Source organism: Monodelphis domestica, chromosome 6 (assembly GCF_027887165.1).
Source record: "Monodelphis domestica isolate mMonDom1 chromosome 6, mMonDom1.pri, whole genome shotgun sequence".
NCBI lineage: Eukaryota > Metazoa > Chordata > Mammalia > Didelphimorphia > Didelphidae > Monodelphis > Monodelphis domestica.
The window spans coordinates 74,946,920-74,968,259 of record NC_077232.1 but is presented as its reverse complement, the minus strand read 5'-3'; the positions used below and the strand labels follow the sequence as shown (position 1 = coordinate 74,968,259).

The following is a 21,340-nucleotide window of genomic DNA, read 5'->3' as shown; positions in this document are numbered from 1 at the left end:
TATTGTGTGTTTTTAGACAAATCATTCTAGTCTCAAGATCTTGTTTTCTAAAGTCTACAGTGAATTTAGAATAGGCAAATCCTATCCAGCTTTGTCAAATTTACTCTTCTTTCCTATATAGGTATATTTCAGTTCATCTCAGTCAGCTTGGGTTCTGTCTTTACCTGTAGGTCTCCCAGGAAGATTCCTGAGCTGCTTGTGGTGAGCCAGTTTAGGGGTCTCTTGAGCCTTAGTACTTTTGCTAACCAGTCACCTAATGATGGCTCGGTTTTATACTGCTGTAAAAAAAAAAAATCATTGAAGTTTTCTTGCAGAAAACAAACAAATTAGGGTTTCAATACTCATTTTGTCTGTGAAGAAATATGAAGTGGTTAGTGAAGCAACATTTAATGAAAAGTCATACTTTCTCCCTTTTTCCTGTCTTTTATGTCTTTGATCTGGAAAGTTAATCTTTTTTTCTTTTAAATATATTGGTCATTGAGTACTTAAACCCATTTAGCAGACATATTAACAAGTGACTTCCAGGCTAAAACTTTATACTCTGTTTATTTTAGCATCTCTGCTGCCAAACTCAAGATAACTTGAAACAGCTCACCAGTATGAATGTATTTGAGGTTCCAGAGAAGGGAGGATATTTTTAAGGACTCTCAGGAAGTTTGCTAGCTAAAACTCAAATATTTTAGAATCTGAGCTGTGGAAAATATGAATTTTAGGTTTCACATTAAGGTGTGTTTTCACTTCAAACCTTGGCATATCCCAGTTGAAATCTGTGTGTGGTAGCAAGAATGCCTAACTATTAGGTTTTAAAATAACATTTTGGATGGAAAACTTTCCTCCCTCCCAACCATATCATTCCATTCTTTTAAAGCAGATGACTTTGTGGAGAATTACAGTTACGATGGAGCATAATGCTAAAACGAATATCTCAGTTAAATGGATAAATCAAAGCTAAGTTTAAAAATTAATGAATGTTGTTACAAATATTTGTATAGCTAGTTCAGAATGGTTGCTAACTTAGAAACTTTTCAGAAAATTCACTTGAGGTTTAGCCAAAAGACAAGACAACATTACAAGTTTTCCTTTGGTAACAAACATTTGAGTATGATTCTTGATGGTGATTATGGCTGTTAATTTACTGAACAGGGGCAGTTGGCAGCTTCAGAAAAACCTCTTCTTTGTGCTTAACCTCCCTTTGTCTATAAGACCTAGAGAAGGAATAGACTTAAAAAATCATTTGGCTTTTGTACCTTTCAGCTGGAAATATATATGATATTCCAGATCTGTGATGCTACAAATTAGTCAGTCAATAAACATTTATCAAGCACTTACTGTGTGCCAGATATTGTGGTTTGCACCGGGGACACAAAGGAAGGCAAAAGACAAGACAGTGTAATGGGGGAAACATCAAGCATGTAGCTATCTACAAATAAGTTTTGGTTAGGATAAATTAGAGGTAATCAACAGAGAAAAGGCAAGGTTCTTGTAGAAGATAGGATTTTAGCTGGCACTTAAAGGAAGCCATGGAGGTAGAGATGAGGAGAGAAAACATTCTAAGCTTGGAAGATAAACAAAGAAAATGCTCAAATCTGCTATTTTTCAGGTTATAAAATATTATAACTACTTACCTTGAAATAATTGTATAAGGAACACATCTATGCTCATTCCCACTTTATGGACAAGGAAACTGAAACTCAGGTTAAGTGATTTGCTCATAAGTACATTCTCACACAGGGTAAAAACGCATAGAAAGGTTCTGTTGTAAGTTAGATGGAAAGCCTGATCATTCTTAGGATATAATGTCAAATAGATGGCAATGCTTCTTTAATGTTATTTCCATTGATTAAAAAAATCTTTTTCTGATATTGAAGCATTTGGAAATGCCAAGGACTTTGGTGATAAGAACTCTCCCCCTCCCCCAAGTTGTAAGTAGCTCTGGCTGCCAAAGAGGAGGGGATTAAAGCTCCTGTAGAAGAATTGAAAAAGTCACATAAGGGTTGCCTCCCCAGAAAGTAGCTGTGCAATCTGAGTTGGTAGCAGAATTAGTGGCCCTGGGAGAAAGAGGGATAGGGTGCTACTATTTCTGACTCTCTTGGGCGTACCTGTCCATCACTGATGGTTAGCTTTAGTGGGGGAAAGTGGATGGCATTTGGGAGGCTTTTTTGCATGAAGGTTGCTCCTCCCCAAGAGGGCTTAGGGAGCTAGGCTAGAAGCCAAATTGCTGCCTTGAAAGGACACTGGAATTCTGAGAGCTAGGGGATTGTCTTCATTGAATTCCAAATGAGGTGATCTGCTTCATCTCTCCTATACATCCTGCCTCTCTTGTCTGTCCTAGGAATGGCTGTGGGTCAGTGGGAGTGGGGTTTGTGGCCCTTTCTCCCCAAGGTTGGTTTTCTGCATGATTTCTTCTTCTGAAAATTGCTTGTTTGTATCCTTTGACCATTTGTCATTGGAGAGAATGGACTATATTCTTATAAATTTGACTGATTTCTTCAGAATTTAAGAAATTAGACATTTATCAGGGCCATTCGTTATAAAATTTTTTTCTCAGTTTGTTGTTTTGCTTCTAGTCTTGATTACATTAGTTTTGTTTGCATAAAACATTTTAAATTTAATATAATCAAAATTATTTGTTTTATAAGATTTTGATGCAGATCAAAGCATTCTGGTTTTTTCTTTGTTTTGTGGGGGTTTTGTCAGTGTTTTCTTAATATGAAATTATATTTTTCCGTGACTGCACATGTATAACCTATATTAAATTGCCTGCCTTCTCAATGAGGATGGTGGGAGAGAATTTGAAACTCAATTTAAAAAAAATGTTAAAAATTGTCTTTAATATAATTGAAAGAAAAAATATATGTGTAGTTTGGGGGGGGGGGAGCTGATTTGAGCCCGAACTAGGAGTACCTTAAATGTTAGGCCAAGTTTATATTTTGTCCTATGGGCAGTAGGAACCACTGACAGTCCTCAAGGAGGGAAGTAGTAACATGGTTAGAAGTCATGCATTGGGAAGATTATTGTGTCAGCTATGTTGTGGTTGAGTTGGGAGTGTGACTTCAGAGGCAGAGACCAACTGGAGAGCTTATTACAGTGGTCTGCTTGACAAGTGATGGTACTTAAACTAGGTTGGTGGCCACATGAGTGAAGAGCAAACAACAGAGCCCAAAGATAATGTAGAGACAGTACTGACAAGACTTGACAGGTTATTAGAGAACCGAAGTTTATTTAGAGAAGATGAAGTTAAAGATGGCACATAGGTAACTGGGAGCAAAATTATGTCTTCCATAAAATGGGAGGTTTGGGGGCCCAGATCTTGAGTCCAGTTTTTGGACATTTTAAATTTCAGAGACATCCAAGAAGGGATCTAGATCAGGCAACTAGAGCTTCAAGACCAAATCTTAAGGGAAAGATTCATGCTGGAGATGTGAATTTGGGGTTATTACAGCAACCTTTCTAACTGATTTTCTAGCCTCTACTTTTCCTTCTCCAATCCATCCTATACATCCTCCTTGAGTAGTCTTACTAATACACGGCACTTGTATCATTACTTTGATCACATAACATTACCGTCCTCCTCCTTGCTTAGCAAATAATTTTCAAGCTTCTTGTCTGGCATTCAAGATCTTCAATGATTTATCTGCAGTCTACTTTGCAGTCTCATTTCACAGAATTCTAGTCAGCAAGAATTTACCCATTATTCCCCCAACCAGGCTCATCCTTTCTTGCTGCCTCTTTCCCTTTGCTCACAGTATCCCACAGATCTGCTATGCAGTCACCCTGTTCCCATTTTCACCTGTTAAAAGCTCCTTTCAGCAGAACCAGGAAAACATTGTACACAGAGACTGATACACTGTGGTACAATTGAAGGTAATGGACTTCTCCATTAGGGTCAATGCAATGTCCCTGAACAATCTTCAGGAATCTAAAAAACACTATCTACAAGCAGAGGATAAACTGTGGGAGTAAAAACACCGAGGAAAAGCAACTGCTTGACTACAGGGGTGGAGGGGATATGACTGAGGAGAGACTCTAAATGAACACTCTTAATGCAAATACCAACAACATGGAAATGAGTTCGAATCAAGAATATGTCTGACACCCAGTGGAATCGTGTGTCGGCTATGGGAGGGGAGTGGGGGAAGAAAAGAAAATGATCTTTGTTTCCAATGAACAATGTTTGGAAATGACCAAATAAAAAAATGTTAGAAAAAAAAAAGCTCCTTTCAAAACTTAGCTCTAGTGCTTCTTTCTCCAAGAAGACTTAACTGATACACTCAGCTGAAAATTATATATGCCTCCTTAAAACTCTCTCTCTTAGTAAGCACTGAAAACTACTTGGCACTGGCTAAAAAGTAGAAAAGTAAACTAGTGGAACAAACTAGATAAAGAAAAATCATACAACTAAACTCCATAACCCTGCTTTTGATAAACCTCAGAACATTAATTACTTGAGAAAGAACTTCCTTTTTGTCATGAACCATTGGAAAAACTAGAAAGTAGTCTAGGAAGAATTAAGTTTAGACCAACAGCTTGTACCATATACCACATTAAGATCAAAATGGATGCCTGACCTACATGACAGAATGCTAAATGTCATACTACTAAAAAAAAGTAGTATGATAACCTAATCAAATACTTTTCACCCATACTTGGAGTTATCATAGACAACATCACAGTTATGGTAAGGGTGATCATTCTAACTAAACCTAAGATAGGGGCAGTCACAAAAGATAAAATAGATTATTTCAATTACATACATTGGAATATTTTTGCATAAACAAAATCAATACAATTAGGATCAAGGGAGAAACTATCATTTGAAGCTATCTAATTTCCAAAATGCATAAAGAATTAATGCAGGTATTTAAGACAGAGTAATTCCTAAGAGAATAAGTGGTCAAAGAATATGGATAAACATTTGTTGAAAGAATTGCAAACCATATGAAAGCTTGGTCTAAATCACTGAAAGGATGTTTTTGGTGATACCCAACAAATTAGCAAAGATAGCAAAAGATGGGAGGAGTCAGTATTGGTTGGCTTCTGGAAATAACAGGCACACTAATAAACTGTTAGAAAAGCTAACAATATGTCAGACCATCCAATAAAACAATTTGGAATTATGTTAAGAAAATAAGTACAACATGCATACATTTTTATCTAGTGGTCTTATTGCTATGCATATACTCTGGAGAAGGTCAAAGAGAAAGAAACATTGCAGAAACAACAAAATACACTCATCTCATTACCTTTTATGAGAGTATAACTGGAAACAAGATAAATGCCCATAAACTGGGAAATCATTTTTTTAAATTGTGTTATGTGAACAATACAGAATATTATTGCAATGGGAGAAAAATTACAGTGGCCATACTTGACACTAAAGACAAGATTAGAAAATTTGCCTGCCTTCATGCCTTCTTGGTAGATGTTCAGAGTTAGGAATATAGAACTTTGTGTACACTGTGACAACCAATTGAAGTACTGGTTAATTTTACAGAACTGCTTTTTTTTCTTTTTTATTCTTTGTATTCAGTATCAAATATAAACTGGCTTTTTAAAAGTCCTTCACAATCTGATCCCTTTCCAGGCTTGTAACACATTGCTGTCTTTGCTGCAGGCTGTTCTTTTACCATTCCTCACTGACAGCACTCAGTCTTCTGTCCCTGACATTTGTATTCTCTCCTCACCTCTGCCCCTTATTTCCTTCCAAATTCAACCCACACATCACAAAAGTATACATATTTATGTATCTGTGTTTGTGTGTAGTTGTTGTCTCTGAATAGAATGCAAACTTCTTGAAGGCAAGAACAATTTCCTTTTTTTCTTTGTATTCCAGCTTCCTAGCATAATGTTTGGCACATAGGTATATGCTTATTAAATGATAGAGAAAAATGGCTCTCACTGGGGAGGTGAGAGGAACATATTGTATATGTGTGTGCAATATATATGTGTATATGCAGGTGTGTGTTTTGGATATTTATACACATACATATATATTTTAAAATGAAGATAATATAAAAACAAAATAGATACAAAATAGATACCTATTAGCACTTTATTTTTGGTTCATCTATATAGTTTGTTGCTGTTTATAGTCATTTTCAGTCAACTCTTCATGACCCCATTCAGAGTTTTCTTAGTAAGGATATTAGAATGGTGTGCCATTTCCTCCTTCAGCCCATTTAATAGATGAGCAAACTGAGGCAAACAGGGTTAAGGGGCGTGTCCAGCTAGTTTGTGTCTGAGACTGATTTAAACTCATAAAGATGAGTCTTCCTGATTCTATATCTGGTACTTCATCCACTAGACCATCTAGATGCCCTCATCTATATAGTTAACACTTTCTGATTTGTTGAATTTTTATATATTTAGCATTCCCCATTAGACTGTGGTCTTCTTGAAAGCAGGCCCATTTCTTACTCCTTTGTGTTGTCTATGTTTCCTATTCATTTTGACATTTAACTAGCACAGGCACTTATAGAATGGCAAATTAATAAAAGCTGACAATTGTGATTTAGTGATATGTCATTTATGTAGCACTTTATGGTTCATACAAATTAAATTAGAAGAGAAATTTTGAGAGATAACATTTATGAAATGTATACTATACAAAAGGCACTGTGCTGGGGGATAGAAAGCTAAGACTCAGATTCTACTCTCAGAGAACTTATAGTTTTTGGGAGAAGGGGAATTGTGTCCAAATACATGGAGTATAAGGGAAAGTGAAGTAAGGACAAAGAAAAGGTCTAGGCAGAGTACTATGAACATTAAGAAGACAAAGAATTAGTTTTGACACGGAGCCAGCATGGTGAAAGTAAGATTAGGAATATATACTACTTCTTCCTCCCTATCTTTAGGAAATAGGAAGTTTTAGAAAATGGACTTGGTCAGTTATTGATCTAACTGGGATAGAACAGCTCTAGATTTTACTGGAAGATGGGTAGAATTTGACATGGGAAACTTGTTAAAGCAAAATTACTCTTTTAAGTCACCATTCTTTAAGCAACCTTAGCAAGAATCACAGATATTTAGAAGTGTGTTTTAACCAATAGACCTCAAGAGTGTGGCTTTCATGAGCTTCTTTTTCTGCCCATTCCAGTAACAAAAAAGTTAATCTGAGAGCAGATAGTCTAGAGGGAACATATCAACCCTTTACAAGAGAGATTCTGATTTTGGAAGATACTCAGGTCTAAACTAGCCTCATTGTTTTACCTTTATTTTGATGCTGTGTATTTATGTGTGAGGGAGAGAGAGAAATTTAAAACAAAATGGCTGGAAAGCTCTCCTTGTTTGGCCCTGTTGTCAATAGTACCATTTTTCTTTGGAGTTCATTAAGAAACAGCAATAGAATTTATACTCTCTCACTGAGAACTATTTCACTGAGGATGTCATACATAGAATGGGAAAAACTCTAGTTCCATTCACAAATTTTGGTTCTAGAAATAACTCTATCAAGACTTCTCTCATAACCTTAATTAAATCATTTACCCCTTTCTAGGGATTTTCCCATCTTAAATAACAGGAGTTTGGCTAGGCCATCTCTTATTCTCCACTTTCTAAAGCATGATTCAGAGAATTCCTACTTAGGTGGCATTCTATACAGTATGAAAGATATCTTGCTGATCTAGAGTATCATAGAATGTTATAGCAGGAAGAATTTTTAAGGAATATCTGAATCCAACCTCATTTTATACAAGAGAAACCCTAAGTCCACAAGGAAGTAACTTGCTGACATTTATATGGATAGTAAGAGTAAAGGTGGGATCTGAAACTAAATTGAGAGGTTTGAATTTTACATTAGGGGTTAGTAGGGAGCTATATGATAATACATTGTGTTGCATTTTAGAGTAGGAACCAATCACTTGTATTAACAGCTAAGCAGAATTAAAACCAAGACTTTGAAACATTAATTCAATTCTTTCTTGAAAACCTTCCCACTTCTCTTTGGAGGAGGTGAGTGAGAATGGCAATGCTGAGGTTACTTTCTTTGTATCCTTCCTGGAACAGTAACATACACTATTTGTTTTCTCTTGCAGATTGCGTTCTCTCAGCACAGCAACTTTATGGACCTGGTACAGTTCTTTGTGACTTTTTTCAGGTACTTGTATTTCTGAATACTAAAACAGTCTCCACTTGTGATATGGGCAATTGAAATCTTAAGTAGAATAATTTAAGAAAAGAATAATTATCCTTTATCTCCAAGGCAAGTGGACAATATGTGTATTCTTAGAAAATTGGATGTTGTGAGCTTGGATTTAAAGGAGACAAAAATGAACCCAATCCAAGTTGGAAAAAGCTTGCTCCTCTTTTAAAGTGAGGAATCTTTTGTGAATGTGAATAACTTTCTTTGGGATACCCATAGAAATATGGTTGCAAATTTTGTTTGTGTCTCAGTTTTTCTTAACACTGCATGACCTTTCCTGCTATAGATTTTGAATGATTAGGATATTTCTTCAGTTGAAGGTAAAGTTATCCAATTTTTAATAATGTAAATTTGTAATAATTGCTTGCTAATTTCAAGATCATCTTTAAAATGCAAAACCTGAAAACATTTGCAATTTCTTAGAAGGTTCAGAGAAATCAAAAGTTTTCCTACTGTCAGCAAACAAATCCTGAAAGAACAGAGAGATCCATTGCTCCTCTTTGCCTCTTTCTGTTCTCCAGTGCCAAGTCTTGCATTGATTAGCAGATCATAAATCTCACTTTCCTGTCACTAGATGTTATACTACTTCATGTGATCCCCATGTCAGGATTTTAATTTAGATTCTAAGGCATTCTAAGAAAGACAACAGAAACAGCAAGCACAGGCAAGGAAGCTGGGTAAGGCTATGAAAGTTCCCTGACAATGATACTGTTTTAATTATCTTTGTTTTTAGGTGTATATGTGTAGACACACATATGTGAATTTGTTCTATGAGAATATATGTGTGTATACTCAATGCACAAATAAAAAATGAGCCATACATAAATTATTTCTTGTACCTTTTAAAGATCTAAGACTACCTGACTGATTAAGGTAATAACAAAGAAGGAATTATTTTTCTTTGTTAGATGGTTTGGGGAATCTTACCAAAGTCTTCAGGACTTTTCTTCTATAGGTGCCCAATGAATGGGACAAAAGCTTGGGCAAAGAAATCAAACCTCAGTAACAAGTTTTGACTTGGAAAAAGCATCCCATACACTCACTACTAAAACTCCAGCACAAAATTATCACAGTTTAGTTTGCATCTGTCAGCAGGTGGTATAGTTCCTTTTATGATCTATATTGTTTTCTTAGTAGCTGGGTCACTACAGTGAATAGAGCACTGGACTCTTCATTAGCTATGTAACCCCAGACAAGTCACTTAAATTAGTTTCCTCAACTCTTAAATAGAAATAATAGCACCTACCTTCTAAGGTTGTTGTGAGAATCAAAAAAGATACTTGCAAAGTGCCTGGCATAGAGTAGGCACTATATAAATGCTTATTACCTTTTCCTACAAGTTCATTAAAGCCTTAAACTTAAGCACAATTGGTATACTGGTTTCTAACTACATAGCTAAAAAATAGTTTAGCTCTTCTGGTAAAAAGATGTGATTGTTTACTGCTGATATTTTAAGTCATTAATATTTGCCAAAGTAGAGAGAGACTTCTCTAGGCTTGTAAAGCATGGTTCTTAAATTATTTTGGCTTCATTTATCCTTAAATCTCATGTATTCAATCATCAACACTTATTTCTTATCTCCAGAACTCTTCCCAAAAATTCTGTGTTGACTCAGCATTCTCCATTTTCAGTCCCTTACTTTCTTTCCCTCCCTGTACAAGTAATTTCCACACTAATGATTTATCTATACTTTACTTTCTCCTGATTTAACTGCATGCATGGTACTAGCATTTCAGTTAAACCAGACTAGGATACCAGAAATTCATACTATACTTATTCACTCAACAGATAGTTCTTCAGAACTTATTGTATGCAGTACATTATGTGTCGTGATAGAAGTACAAAGTTTAGATATGCAGTTTTTGCTTTTGTGGACTGTATAGTCTTACAGAGGTTAAAATAGCACAGGTATGTATGAACTTTTATGTTTGACCACGAATGCAAAACTGGGATCAGTGGGAGGAAGTTGCAGAGGCAAATTTAGATACAATGTAAGAACAGGCCATTAAAGCATTTATGTTTTCAAAAATGTAATGTCTTTATAAAGCCTATATTTCCAAGGAGTCTTCACAGTTTAGAAGTTAGTCTTTGAAAGATGTCAGGCTAAAAAATTCATCATTCTATAGCCAACCATGAACTTTGTTTTATTTATTTTTTCATCCTTTAACTTTAACATCAAATTTTAGATAATGAAGTACATTAGGGTAGTGAGCAAAATATAATTTTGTGTGAAGTCTAGGATGGGAGAAAGAAAAGTTATTATTGCTAGAAGTTGGGAAATATCTCATGGAAGATAGGGCTTTTGAGTAAAGTTTTAGAAAATGAGCAGTAATTGAATGAACAAAAAGGGAAAAGAGAATATTTTAGATATGGAGAATAGCATGAGTAAATTCATAGAGAGAAAAGCCCAAAGCATTTTCATTGGGAGTACAAAAATAGACCAATTTAACTGGAGCCAGAGAAATATCAAATAAATCTAGAAAAATAGAGTAGTACCAGATTTTGGAAGATTTTTCATGACAAGCAAAGGAGAATGAGTTTTCTTAGATAAGACAGTAGTGAACCAATTAGGATTTTTTTCCATGAATAAAAGATATAGTGATGTAAAGACATCTTATATAAGAGAGATTGTTCTTACAAAAGGAAAGATGGAGAAAGGATAAAGAGAAAATAAAAGAATGGAAGACTGTTGAGAGGTTATTCCAGTAGTCTAAGATAGTCATAATAAGGGACTGTAAAACAAAGTCAAAAGACTGGGGAAAAAAAGGAAAAGAAAATGTAAAGCATTTCATAGCAAAAACATCTGGCCTGGAAAACAGATCAAAGAGAAAAAATTTAAGAATTGTAAGACTACCTAAATGCTGTGACCAAAATAAGCATCCTATTTTAAGAAATCATTCAAAGAAAATTGCCCAGATCTCTTAGAACCTCAGATGAAACTCCAAAATGAAAATTCCTAAGAACATCATATCCAAAATCCAGAGTTTCCAGGTGAAAGCAAAAATATTGCAAGAAGCTAGAAAGAGAATTCAAGACTACACAAAATATAGCAGCCACCATCTTGATTGAAGAATCCAAGATCTTGAAATATGATAGTAAGCTTACAATGAAGAAAAACTTGTCCAGAAAAATTTAGTATAATCATAGTGATAAAAAGTGGGTCTTTAGTGAAATAGAGGGCCTCCAGGCATTTGTTTGAAATTCAAACTCAGCCTTAAGAGAAAAGGAAAAGGTAAACATAAATCATCATAAAAGGAATAAACAAGGATAAATTGCTTATATTCTGATTTGAGGAGATAATGGATGTACCCCTCTGAACTCAGTGGTCATAGAGGGAGTTTAATTAGACGGATGGCCTAAAATTGGTTCTCTTATGTCTTGATGATCCTAGAAGAATGGAAAGAAGTGGGAAAAGGAATATTGGGGGGGGGGGTGTTAAATAGAGGAGAGAAAGGAAAGTTAGGAAATCCTTTCCAGATGAATGAATCTAATGGTACCTATGAATCCATACTACCATTCCATGAAGAACAAGCAACTTCTTCCTCCTTAGAGAGCTCAAATCCCTCTGATTTTGATCAAGGCTGATTATATATTGCTTAGCTTTAAGTGTTTAGATATGTATGTGTATAATTTCATTTATATATGTATTTTTTATTATTTATTATATTTTTATATTTTATATAATAAAAATTTATATTTTTATTTATATTATATTTTATATACTTTTCCTTACATATATGTTTGTGTATATTTATAGATTAACTTTTGGATGTGGCCAGTATAGAGATTTGTTTTGCTTGGCTGTGCATATTTATAACACAGGTCTTATTTTTCTTTTCTCCTCAACTAGAGGTGGGGAAGAGAGAAAATAGTAATAGAATTTTGTATATTAAAAACATTAAAACTAGAAAGTCTTTGTTGTAAAAATGAAGAAAAAATAATTTGAAGAGGCAGAAGGGAATCCTGCCTTCTGTCAGAAGATTAGAGGGCAAAAAAAAAAAAGAATGTACCTCAAAGGAGAAAGGGAAGCTAGATATCTGAACCTTTGGAGCTGAGCATTAAATAATTAGCTTTATTTCAAAGCAAAGGGAGCTAGACTTTCTGAGGAGGAACTGTGCTGCTTGTTCAAGGAATGACAGTGTGGATTCACAAGTGGTATAAGATGAATTCATTCAGTAAGGATCAAAGAATATTCAGATAGTAATGCTAGTTAATGGCTCTTTGTTGATGATTACTAAGTTGCTTTTTTTTCCCCAACCTGATAATTAAAGAGGTCTCATGTCTTCCTAGCCAATACACATATCCAACATTTGGAAAAAAAAATCCCCAAGACATATCATATTTAATAACTACTACTTAGCTCTGGTAATTCACTTGGCCACAGACAGTACTTCCACAAGGAAACTAAGAAGCATTCCTGAGGATTACAAAATCTCAGGCAAAGGGTCCTTGGAGGTACAGGTTGCTATTTCTAGTCAAAGACAGGAGCTTGAAAACAAAATGGGATTTTAGGACCGAATATCAGTGAAGAAAATAGTCTAAACTTAAGCAAAGAAACTGAGGAAGCCATAGATAAATTTCCAGAGGAAAAAGGGCCAGGATTATTTGGTCATTCAACAAATATTTTTTTAGAACTCCTGATTTACAACTACTGTAGTCCTGATTTCACTTTAAAACCCTTTTGATCTCTGAAGTTTGTCCACCTAAATAGATACTGCCTCCCATTGGTACTCTGGAGTTATTCAATACAATAAGAAGAGGGCCTTTTCCATAAGTGACCTCAAAATGATTGCTTTGGGTTGAGTTATAAAAGAACCTCATACTGTATTCTGCACCCCTTTAGAAACTTAGTAAATACTAGCTAAAGGAAATAAGTAGTTAAATCATTTAAGCATTTGTATATCTGTTAGTATGTTGGTATTTTGCCAATAAGGTGTAGTTACCAGAACTGCTCTGAGTAAAACCATCCCATGGTTTTAAAAGATCACAAGCCAAAGCTCAACTCAACACTTTATTGTTTATACCCTTCTTATTTCCTTTTCCTCTATGCATGCCTTGGCACCATTTCCTTGCTCATTCAGGAAGAACAACAAAAAAAGAACACTTTGGTAGAAAGAGCCTTGAATTAGAATTCAAACTTTCTAGATCTTAACCCTGGCTATATCTTCTGTCTCTAATTTATATGACTTAGTCAAGTCACAAAACTTCTTTGGGCCTTATTTCCCAAGACATGAAATGGAAGTTAAATACCTATCTTAAAGAACAAAAATATTCAAAATGAAATTTTTGTCTTGTGAAAAGGGAAATGTCACCTATAAGTACCTGCAGATATTATTTTGTTCAAGCCCATCCATTTCCGATATTTAATCCCTCATCTTTTTTGGTCTTTCTACCACAGGCAGTTACTTGATCCTCCTTGGACCATTCAGAACATCTAGTAGAGTCACTTCTTTATCAAAATTGATCTTAATATTTCACAAAGACAAACCTCATAAAAGGAAAACAAATTAAGCTGAGGTTTCACACATATACACAATTCTTACCAGAAAAAAACTATTAACTTTTTTTAAGTGGTTGGCATAGCTAGAGTGTAAGGTAAGGTCTCGTTCTCTAGTAATTGTGTTTTCTACTGTGTGCTATGGTGTTTGAAAAAATTTATACAATTTGTATTTCAGCATTGTAAATTTAGTTATTTATTTGGGATTGAATGGACAGGGAACTGGAAACAGAGAGGTAATGTTTTCAGCACATTAAGATCAATATTGCACTCTACTCCCTGCTAGCTAGGTACACAGTAGAGATCCAAGCCCAGAATCAGAAAGACTTTTCTTCTGATCTCAAATACTTACTAGCTCTGTGACCCTGGGCAAGTCACTTAACCCTGTTTGCCTCACTTTCTTCATCTATAAAACGAGCTGGAGAAGGAAATGGCAAACTACTCCAATATCTTTGCCAAGAAAACCCCAAATGGAGTCATGAAGAGTTGAACATGATGGAAGCTGAACCAACAACAACCTTATTAAGAGTTAAGTAGATTTTTTTTTAGTTTCCTTTTTTGTTATGAATTTAATAAACATAAACATTACCATATATAAAAAACAGAATTGAAAGTGAAACTGTGAACTTCTCTTATATAATTTTTAATGTATATTATATTTAATTCAGTAGTTAACAAAACTGCCTTGCTTCTCTGTATCCCCTTCTTAATATCTTTTTGCTTTCTTCTGTAAACTTTTAATGTTTCAGAGCTGCTCTTTACTTTTCTTGTTTCTGCATCTCTCACTACCCATTTTCTCCCCACACCCCAACTCTTCCTCCCTTGACAAGTAAAAGCCCTCCATTGTAACAAGTAAGTATAGTTAATCAAAATAAATTCATACATTGGCTATGTCAGGAAACATGTCTCATTCTATATCCCTAGTGGGTAGTCCATCATCTCTCTTCCAAGAGGTGGGAAGTGTACTTTGTTACCAGTCTTCTGATTCGTCACCAGCCATGATTGCTCATTCCATTATTCAGAGTCCTTAGTCTTTCAAAGTTATTTTCATTTACTTTTGGGGTTCCCAGCCTGGATAGGCCTACTTCTGGAGGCATAAAAGATTTTCACTCAATAAAGGGAATATTTGATACTTGACTATTATGCTATTAACATTAATAAGTCTTTTTAAATTTTTTCATATATATTTGCATGGCATAATCTAGAATTTATATTTCCTTTCATATTGAGTGGGGATACAGGAGAGTTTACTGAAAGCCAATAGGAGCATGGACAAGAATTGTATCCCTAAGGCCAAAGGAATTCACCTTTCTGTTGGGGTGGGAAGTTTATTTTCTCTGTGGACCACTTCTATAAGTCCTCAATAGGACTTGAGCCATGTTTCTATTGCTGGTCTGTGATTCTATAAAATTAGGGATAGATTGATTGTATCATTTTTCATCTTTGTATCCCCAGTACCTAGCAGTGTTTAATAGATATCTCTTAGTGAAATAGAATGATAATGAGAGGAAGTTGGGGACAGGGAAAGAAAAAAAGAGATTTGATGCTCTGTCATAGCCTGATTTAAAGGAGATTTTCTTCCTGCATAACAATCCCTGCTAGCCTAGTGATTTTAAGCAATAAGGTGCAAAGTGACGTACAAACTTACAGAAAACTTTAAAAGAACTGTGTCCTAATGATTACTAACCTAGCCAGAGGAGTTTTTTTTTCCCCCCCATATTGAACAAGATGACACAGGGTTGAAAGAGTACTCTGGTCTTAGAGTCAAAACTCCTTGGTTTAAGTCATGACTGCTTCTTACTAGTCATGTGAATCTAGGCAACTTACTTCTTGCCTATCTAGACCTTATTTTATCCTATTATAAATGAGTTTGACAATAATTCCAATTACCTTTCTCAGATCAGTTCAATGAGCATTAACTTCCATATATATAATGGGGTGAGGGGGCAGAGCCGAGATGGTGGCTTAGGAGCATCTAAAGCCCAAACCTCTCTAACAGTCCTACCAAACCAATATTCATATCATGCTTCAAAGAAAACAGAAACCCAAACCCAACAAGAAGAAGTCATGAGACTCTCTTACTGAAAACAACTTGAAGAAAGGTAGGCACAGTGTGTCTCTGTTTTCATGGAATAAGGGAGAGACAGACTGGCTGAACACCATCCCCCACTCACCTTGCTGAGACCTGTGAAAAGACTGGGCTGTCTGTGTGAGCCCTGGGCAAAGACTGCAGCCATGAGGGTTCACCACACGTGGTCCAGGGTTCTGAAAATGGCTAGCAGAGAGGAGCTGGGGATGGCGGGGGGGGGGGGGGGGGGGGGGGGGGGCACCTGGCTGACACCCTCATCTGCTGACTACAGTGAAAATTTTGCCTTGGGGAAGGCCAGCTCAGCAGGTTAGCTCAATCAGCTGAATCCAATATACTAGCAGAGGATTGAAAAAAGAGAAAATTCGCCCTCAGGACATAGCATCTCATATGAACACTCTGGTTCAGTAAATCAACAGAGGGGCAAGTTTATAGTCCATAGGGCAGGGAAAAAAAGTAAATAAAATGAGTAAACAAGGAGGGAAAAGCTACAGTTGAAAGCTTCTATGGGGGTAAAGACCAAAGAACAGAACCAGTGGACTAGGACAAGATCCAGGAAACATCAAGCAAAGCCTCAAAAAAACAGGGAATTGGATGCTGGCTATGGTGGAGCTCTAAAAGAAATTTAAAAAACATATATATAATCCTGTGTGTAGGTTCTTTAATTCTAAAGATAAGATCCAAGAAATTCCTTTCCCCAAAGGACTTCCTGTTCTCTATGGGAAGAGAGGGTGGTGTAAAACAAATACATAAAAGAACCTGAACCGTGAGAGGTTGCACAACAGGAGAAATCAGAGAGGTTTTCATAGAGGAAGTAGCAACTGACCAGGCTGAGCTGTGCATATTCCTCAAGGCTCTGTCCTGAGGCATCCTTAGCCAAATTTCATAGTTCTTATATCTATACAGATGTTTTCAGAGCTACTTATCCTGATCTGACCTCTCCCTTGGCATTTAATCTTGCATCACTACCTCTTGGATATTGCATATTCACCATGTGCAAAGCAAAACTCATCATCTGCCCCCCCAATCCTTCTTTCTGAACTTCCTTGTTATTGTTGAGAGTACCCCCTTCCTGTCTGTACCCCAGGCTCACCACCTAGGTGCCATTTTCAACACCTCATTCCTACATACCCTCAATATCCCATCTGTCACCAATCGTGTCATTTCTACTTTCATATTATAAGTCCCCTTCTCTCCAGTTACATAGCTGCTACCCTGGCACCGGCCTTTATCAACTTATGCCTTGATTATTGCAATATCTTGGTTGTTTGATCTCTGTGCCTCAAGTCTTTCCCTACTCCAACATATCTTCTGCTTAACTGTTCTTCCAAAAGCACAAATCTGATCATGTCACCACCACACATACACAGACTCAGGAAATTCTGCTGCTTGTCTGTTAACTGCAAGATCAAATAAAAAGTCTTCTCTTGGTCTTTTAAAGACCTCCATAGGGGACAGCTGGGTGGCTCAGTGGATTGAGAGCCAGGCCTAGAGATGGGAGGTCCTAGGTTCAAATTTGGCCTCAGACACTTCCCAGCTGTGTGACCATGGGCAAGTCACTTGACCCCCATTGCCTAACCCTTACCACTCTTCTGCCTTGGAACCAATACACAGTATTGACTCTAAGACAGAAGGTAAGGGTTTCATTAAAAACAAATAAATGAATAAATAAATAAACAAACAAATAAATAAATGAATGAATAAATAAAGACCTCCATAACCTGGCACTTTCCTACCTCTCCAGTATTCTTATATCTTACCTCTTTCCACTTATGTATGACCCACAGGCAGTGTTCTTGCTTAACCTCACACACAGCACTCCATCTCCAATGCCATTATTTTCACTAAACTCCATGTATAGATTGCTCTCCCTCCTTGGCTTCCCTGACTTCCATTCCAGATTTTTATATGTACATTATTGTTTGTAGGTTGTGTTCCCCTTTAGAATTTAGTTACTTGGGAGCAGGAACCATATTTTTTAGTTTCTTTTGTGTTCCCAGCACTTAATACAGTGCCTAGGTTGGAGTAGGTGCTTAATAAATGCCCACTGACTGGCTGATTTCAGGATTCCCTCCTTCAATGTAGGTCAGCATTTTCTCTGTAACTTATAGTCTTAGACAGATGCCTAGAGCACTGAAAGAATGTCATGTTTTAGAGGTGGGTCTTCCTAGCTGCAAGATCAGCTCTCTATTCATATTGTCTTTCAGAATTAAATCTTGCTATTTGTTTTTTCTCTCTACTCAACTTTGAAAAAGTATAGTTGACACGTTCATATTCTCATTTTAATTGTAAGATTTTTATTACTTGAAGATTTACAAAGTACTTTGTAAAAATTCTCATTTGATCCTTACATCAACCTTGAGGGGTAGGTGCTACTATGATCTCCATTTTATAGCTAAGGAAATTGAGGCAGGCAGAGGTGAAGTGACTTGCCCACTGTCCCACAGCACACAAACGTCTGAGGCTGAATTGGAACATAAGACTTCCTGATTTCAGATCCAGTGCTTTATCCACTGCACACCTGGCTGCCTCAGTCTTTTTTTTTTTTAAGAAATCCAGTTTTGTAGAAAAAGATGACCACATCATGCACACTGTTATTTATGAGACAACCATTCTTCATTCCTGCAGTAAGCCTTTTCATAGTCTGAGTTGATCACACGATGACAACAACCAGAATTGGAGACAGAGCCCTTCCAAACCTGACTTGAGACTCTGCCTTTTATATTCAGCCTTCTTCTGTGGCAGACATGACTGTGATCCTCTTCATTAGGAAGCATCAAGCCTTCCTGCGCACACTGATGTGCTCAACAATATGCAAACATCTCTTGAGTGTAAGAAGTCCATGCCTGTCTCTGCCAGAAATGCCTTCCTTGTGCCTGTTTTCTAGTCTAAACTCAACCTGTCCTTCCAGGCTCAGCACAGATTCCATCTTTTTCAAAACCTTCCCCACAAAAAAAAAACTTCTCTAGTTCCTGCCTGCCCATTGTACTATGTGTATCATCCATTGTAGAACCACTATTATAGACAGGTTACTGTGGATTTTCCAGATTGTGGGTGTAATAAAGGAAAAGCAGATTCAACATACTGGAAGAGCAACTCAAGTGGGGGAAGGGCAAGAAGGACAGAGAATTCCAGAGAAGGAACAGAAGAGCTGAGAAGATCCAAACAGTTAACTCGCTTCTCTTTGGGGGACCCTTCAGAGAGGTTGGTCTGAGAGAACCTCCGAGTCTTGATCATCCTGTGAATCCAGACCCCTCTGAATCCAGTGGAAGACAACAAGAGTGGATAGGACTTTGTCATAAAGCCATCCACCCCAGGAAGATTTCTTCTCCATCCCTCTAAAGCAGTCTTTGAACTTTATATCATAACTAGGCCAATTAGAAGTCAGAACAGCCCTCACAGCTGAGCCAAGGGGGGGGGTGGGACAGGCCTGACCCTTTCAGGATTTGGGAAGAAGAGGTTCAGTTGTTAATTATTAGGGACTTTCTATTCCCACTTTCCCATTACCTTATCTACCAGTCTTACTTACCCTACCTTATGTGTGTTCCTCAAGAATAAATAGCTTTTTTATCTGTTTTAGCTGATCAAGTGCCTGCTTCATAATATCTAAGAGAGACCTGAAACTTGGGGAGGAAAACTATACCTTCTCCTCAGGGAGGGAGAAGCAGTTCAGTCCTAGATTTACTTCAGTACAGTCTCTGAAGAAATATAGTTTGTGGCTCTGAAATTAACTAGTGTGGATTTTACTAGGGAAAGAGAAAAGAGAAACAACCTATTCCCCCTCTCCACCTTTTTGCTCCATTCCATCTCTACCACACTCTAATCCTAAATTAAGAAGTGGGTGACTCCATTTCTCTCCCTCCATTACATGGGGACACTGCACCCCAAACTCCTGCAATGTGGGTATTTCATGCCCCCATGATCTGGAAAATCCACGTAAAATTTTTTGGCCCTCCTTTTGTACCAGACAAGAAGTCTCAATTTTTTCTTTTTCTTTAATGGAGTGTTTATAGTACATTGTGTCTATTTTTAAGATAGCCCTGCATTTTACTGTGTTGTCTGCTGACTTTTGCAGGGTTTGTTTTGTTTTGTTTTTGCAAATTTCAACCTTTTACTATTTTAACTTTTTAAATAGTTATGTATATTTATACTATTAAAAGATAAAATTTGTTGATAACATACGATACTATACCTATATGTTTTTTACTTTTTTACCCTTACTTTCTGTCTTAGAATCAATACTGGATATTGGTTCTAAGGCAGAAGAGTGGTAAGGACTAGGCAATGAGGGTTAAGTGACTTGCCCAGGGTCACACAGCTGGGAAGTGTCTGAGGCCAGATTTGAACCTAGTACCTCCCATTTCTAAGTCTGGCTCTCAATCCACTGAGACACCTAGCTGCCCCCTATACCTATATTTTATGCATTTCTGAGTTTCTAAACTTTCCTTTGTTGTTTGCTGGCCATTGCTTGTTGTCTGCAGCTTCCACAAACTCCCCCAGAATTCCCATTTTATTTCTTCCACCAACCCATAGTATAGCAAAACCACAGTGGAGAAGGTTGCATTGTGGAAGGGATATCTATATGTTGTTTTCATGTTTCATCTTATTTCTATATAAAGATAGTAAACTCTTTAAAAGCTACACTGCAGCAGGTACTTCTTTCTCTAACATTTCTGTCATCTAGTAGGCTTTCAGAAGATATTTAGTGAATTAAATTGAATTAGCCCCTTATCTTGTAAGTGCTGATAGACACACTCATATATATAGTCTGTCAGTCATATACAGATTGTTGTTGTTCAGCCATTTGGTTATGTCCATCTTTTTGTGACCTTGTGGACAATAAAGTCCATGGGATTTTCTTGACAAGGATACTGGAGTGGTTTGCCATTTCTTTCTCCATGTATTAAGGCAAACAGGTTAAATGCCTCGCTCAGAGTCTTGTGCTAATAAGTATCTAAAGCTACATTTTAATTCTTTTCCTGACACCAAACCCAACATACTATCCATAGAGACACCTAGCAGATACAGATTTATTATAATATTTTAATCCAGAGTAAAATACTCAACAAACAACTCAAGTTGACTACAATTATGGCACAGCAATGTTGTATGACTAGACGTTCCTTTTGGATTCACAAAGTAGACTTCCCCTTTACTTTTATGGTATGTCATCAGGACTGATATTCTTCTGTCTGTTGCTTTAGAAACTTTAGTCTTCATTTTGGTTCTTGTACTGTCTGTCAGTCATTAGAGTCTTTTTTTTTTAACCCTTACCTTCCATCTTGGAATCAATACTGTGTATTGGCTCCAAGGCAGAAGAGGGGTAAAAGCTAGGCAATGGGGGTTAAGTGACCAGAGTCACACAGCGGGGAAGTGTCTGAGGCCAGATTTGAACCTAGGACCTCCCATCTGTAGGCCTGGCTCTCAATCCACTGAGCAACCCAGCTGCCCCCTCATTAGAGTCTTTCTAAAGATGGTGCCTTTCCTTTTTTTATATCATAACACTTTTCTAGATTAACTTTTTTCTGGGTCTTTCTCTTATGGTGGGATTTGGAACATATCAATTTGATATGTTGATTTTTTAAATAAACTTTGGAGAGTAACTTTCATTTCTCTT

The 21,340-nt window shown here is 36.6% G+C and overlaps 1 protein-coding gene across 5 annotated transcripts in view; it reads left to right on the top strand.

Moving 5' to 3' along the window:
- The window catches only part of ATRN (attractin), a 230,099-nt gene that overhangs the window by 153,256 nt on the left and 55,503 nt on the right, over positions 1 to 21,340 (top strand). For all 5 annotated transcript variants that reach the window (XR_008912798.1, XM_056802271.1, XM_056802270.1 and 2 more), the window contains exon 25: positions 8,034 to 8,095. Coding sequence is in view for 4 of the 5 variants with exons in the window: in XM_056802271.1 (XP_056658249.1) it covers positions 8,034 to 8,095 (62 nt within the window). In the remaining variant the exon portion in view is untranslated. The remainder of the gene's footprint in view (positions 1 to 8,033; positions 8,096 to 21,340) is intronic.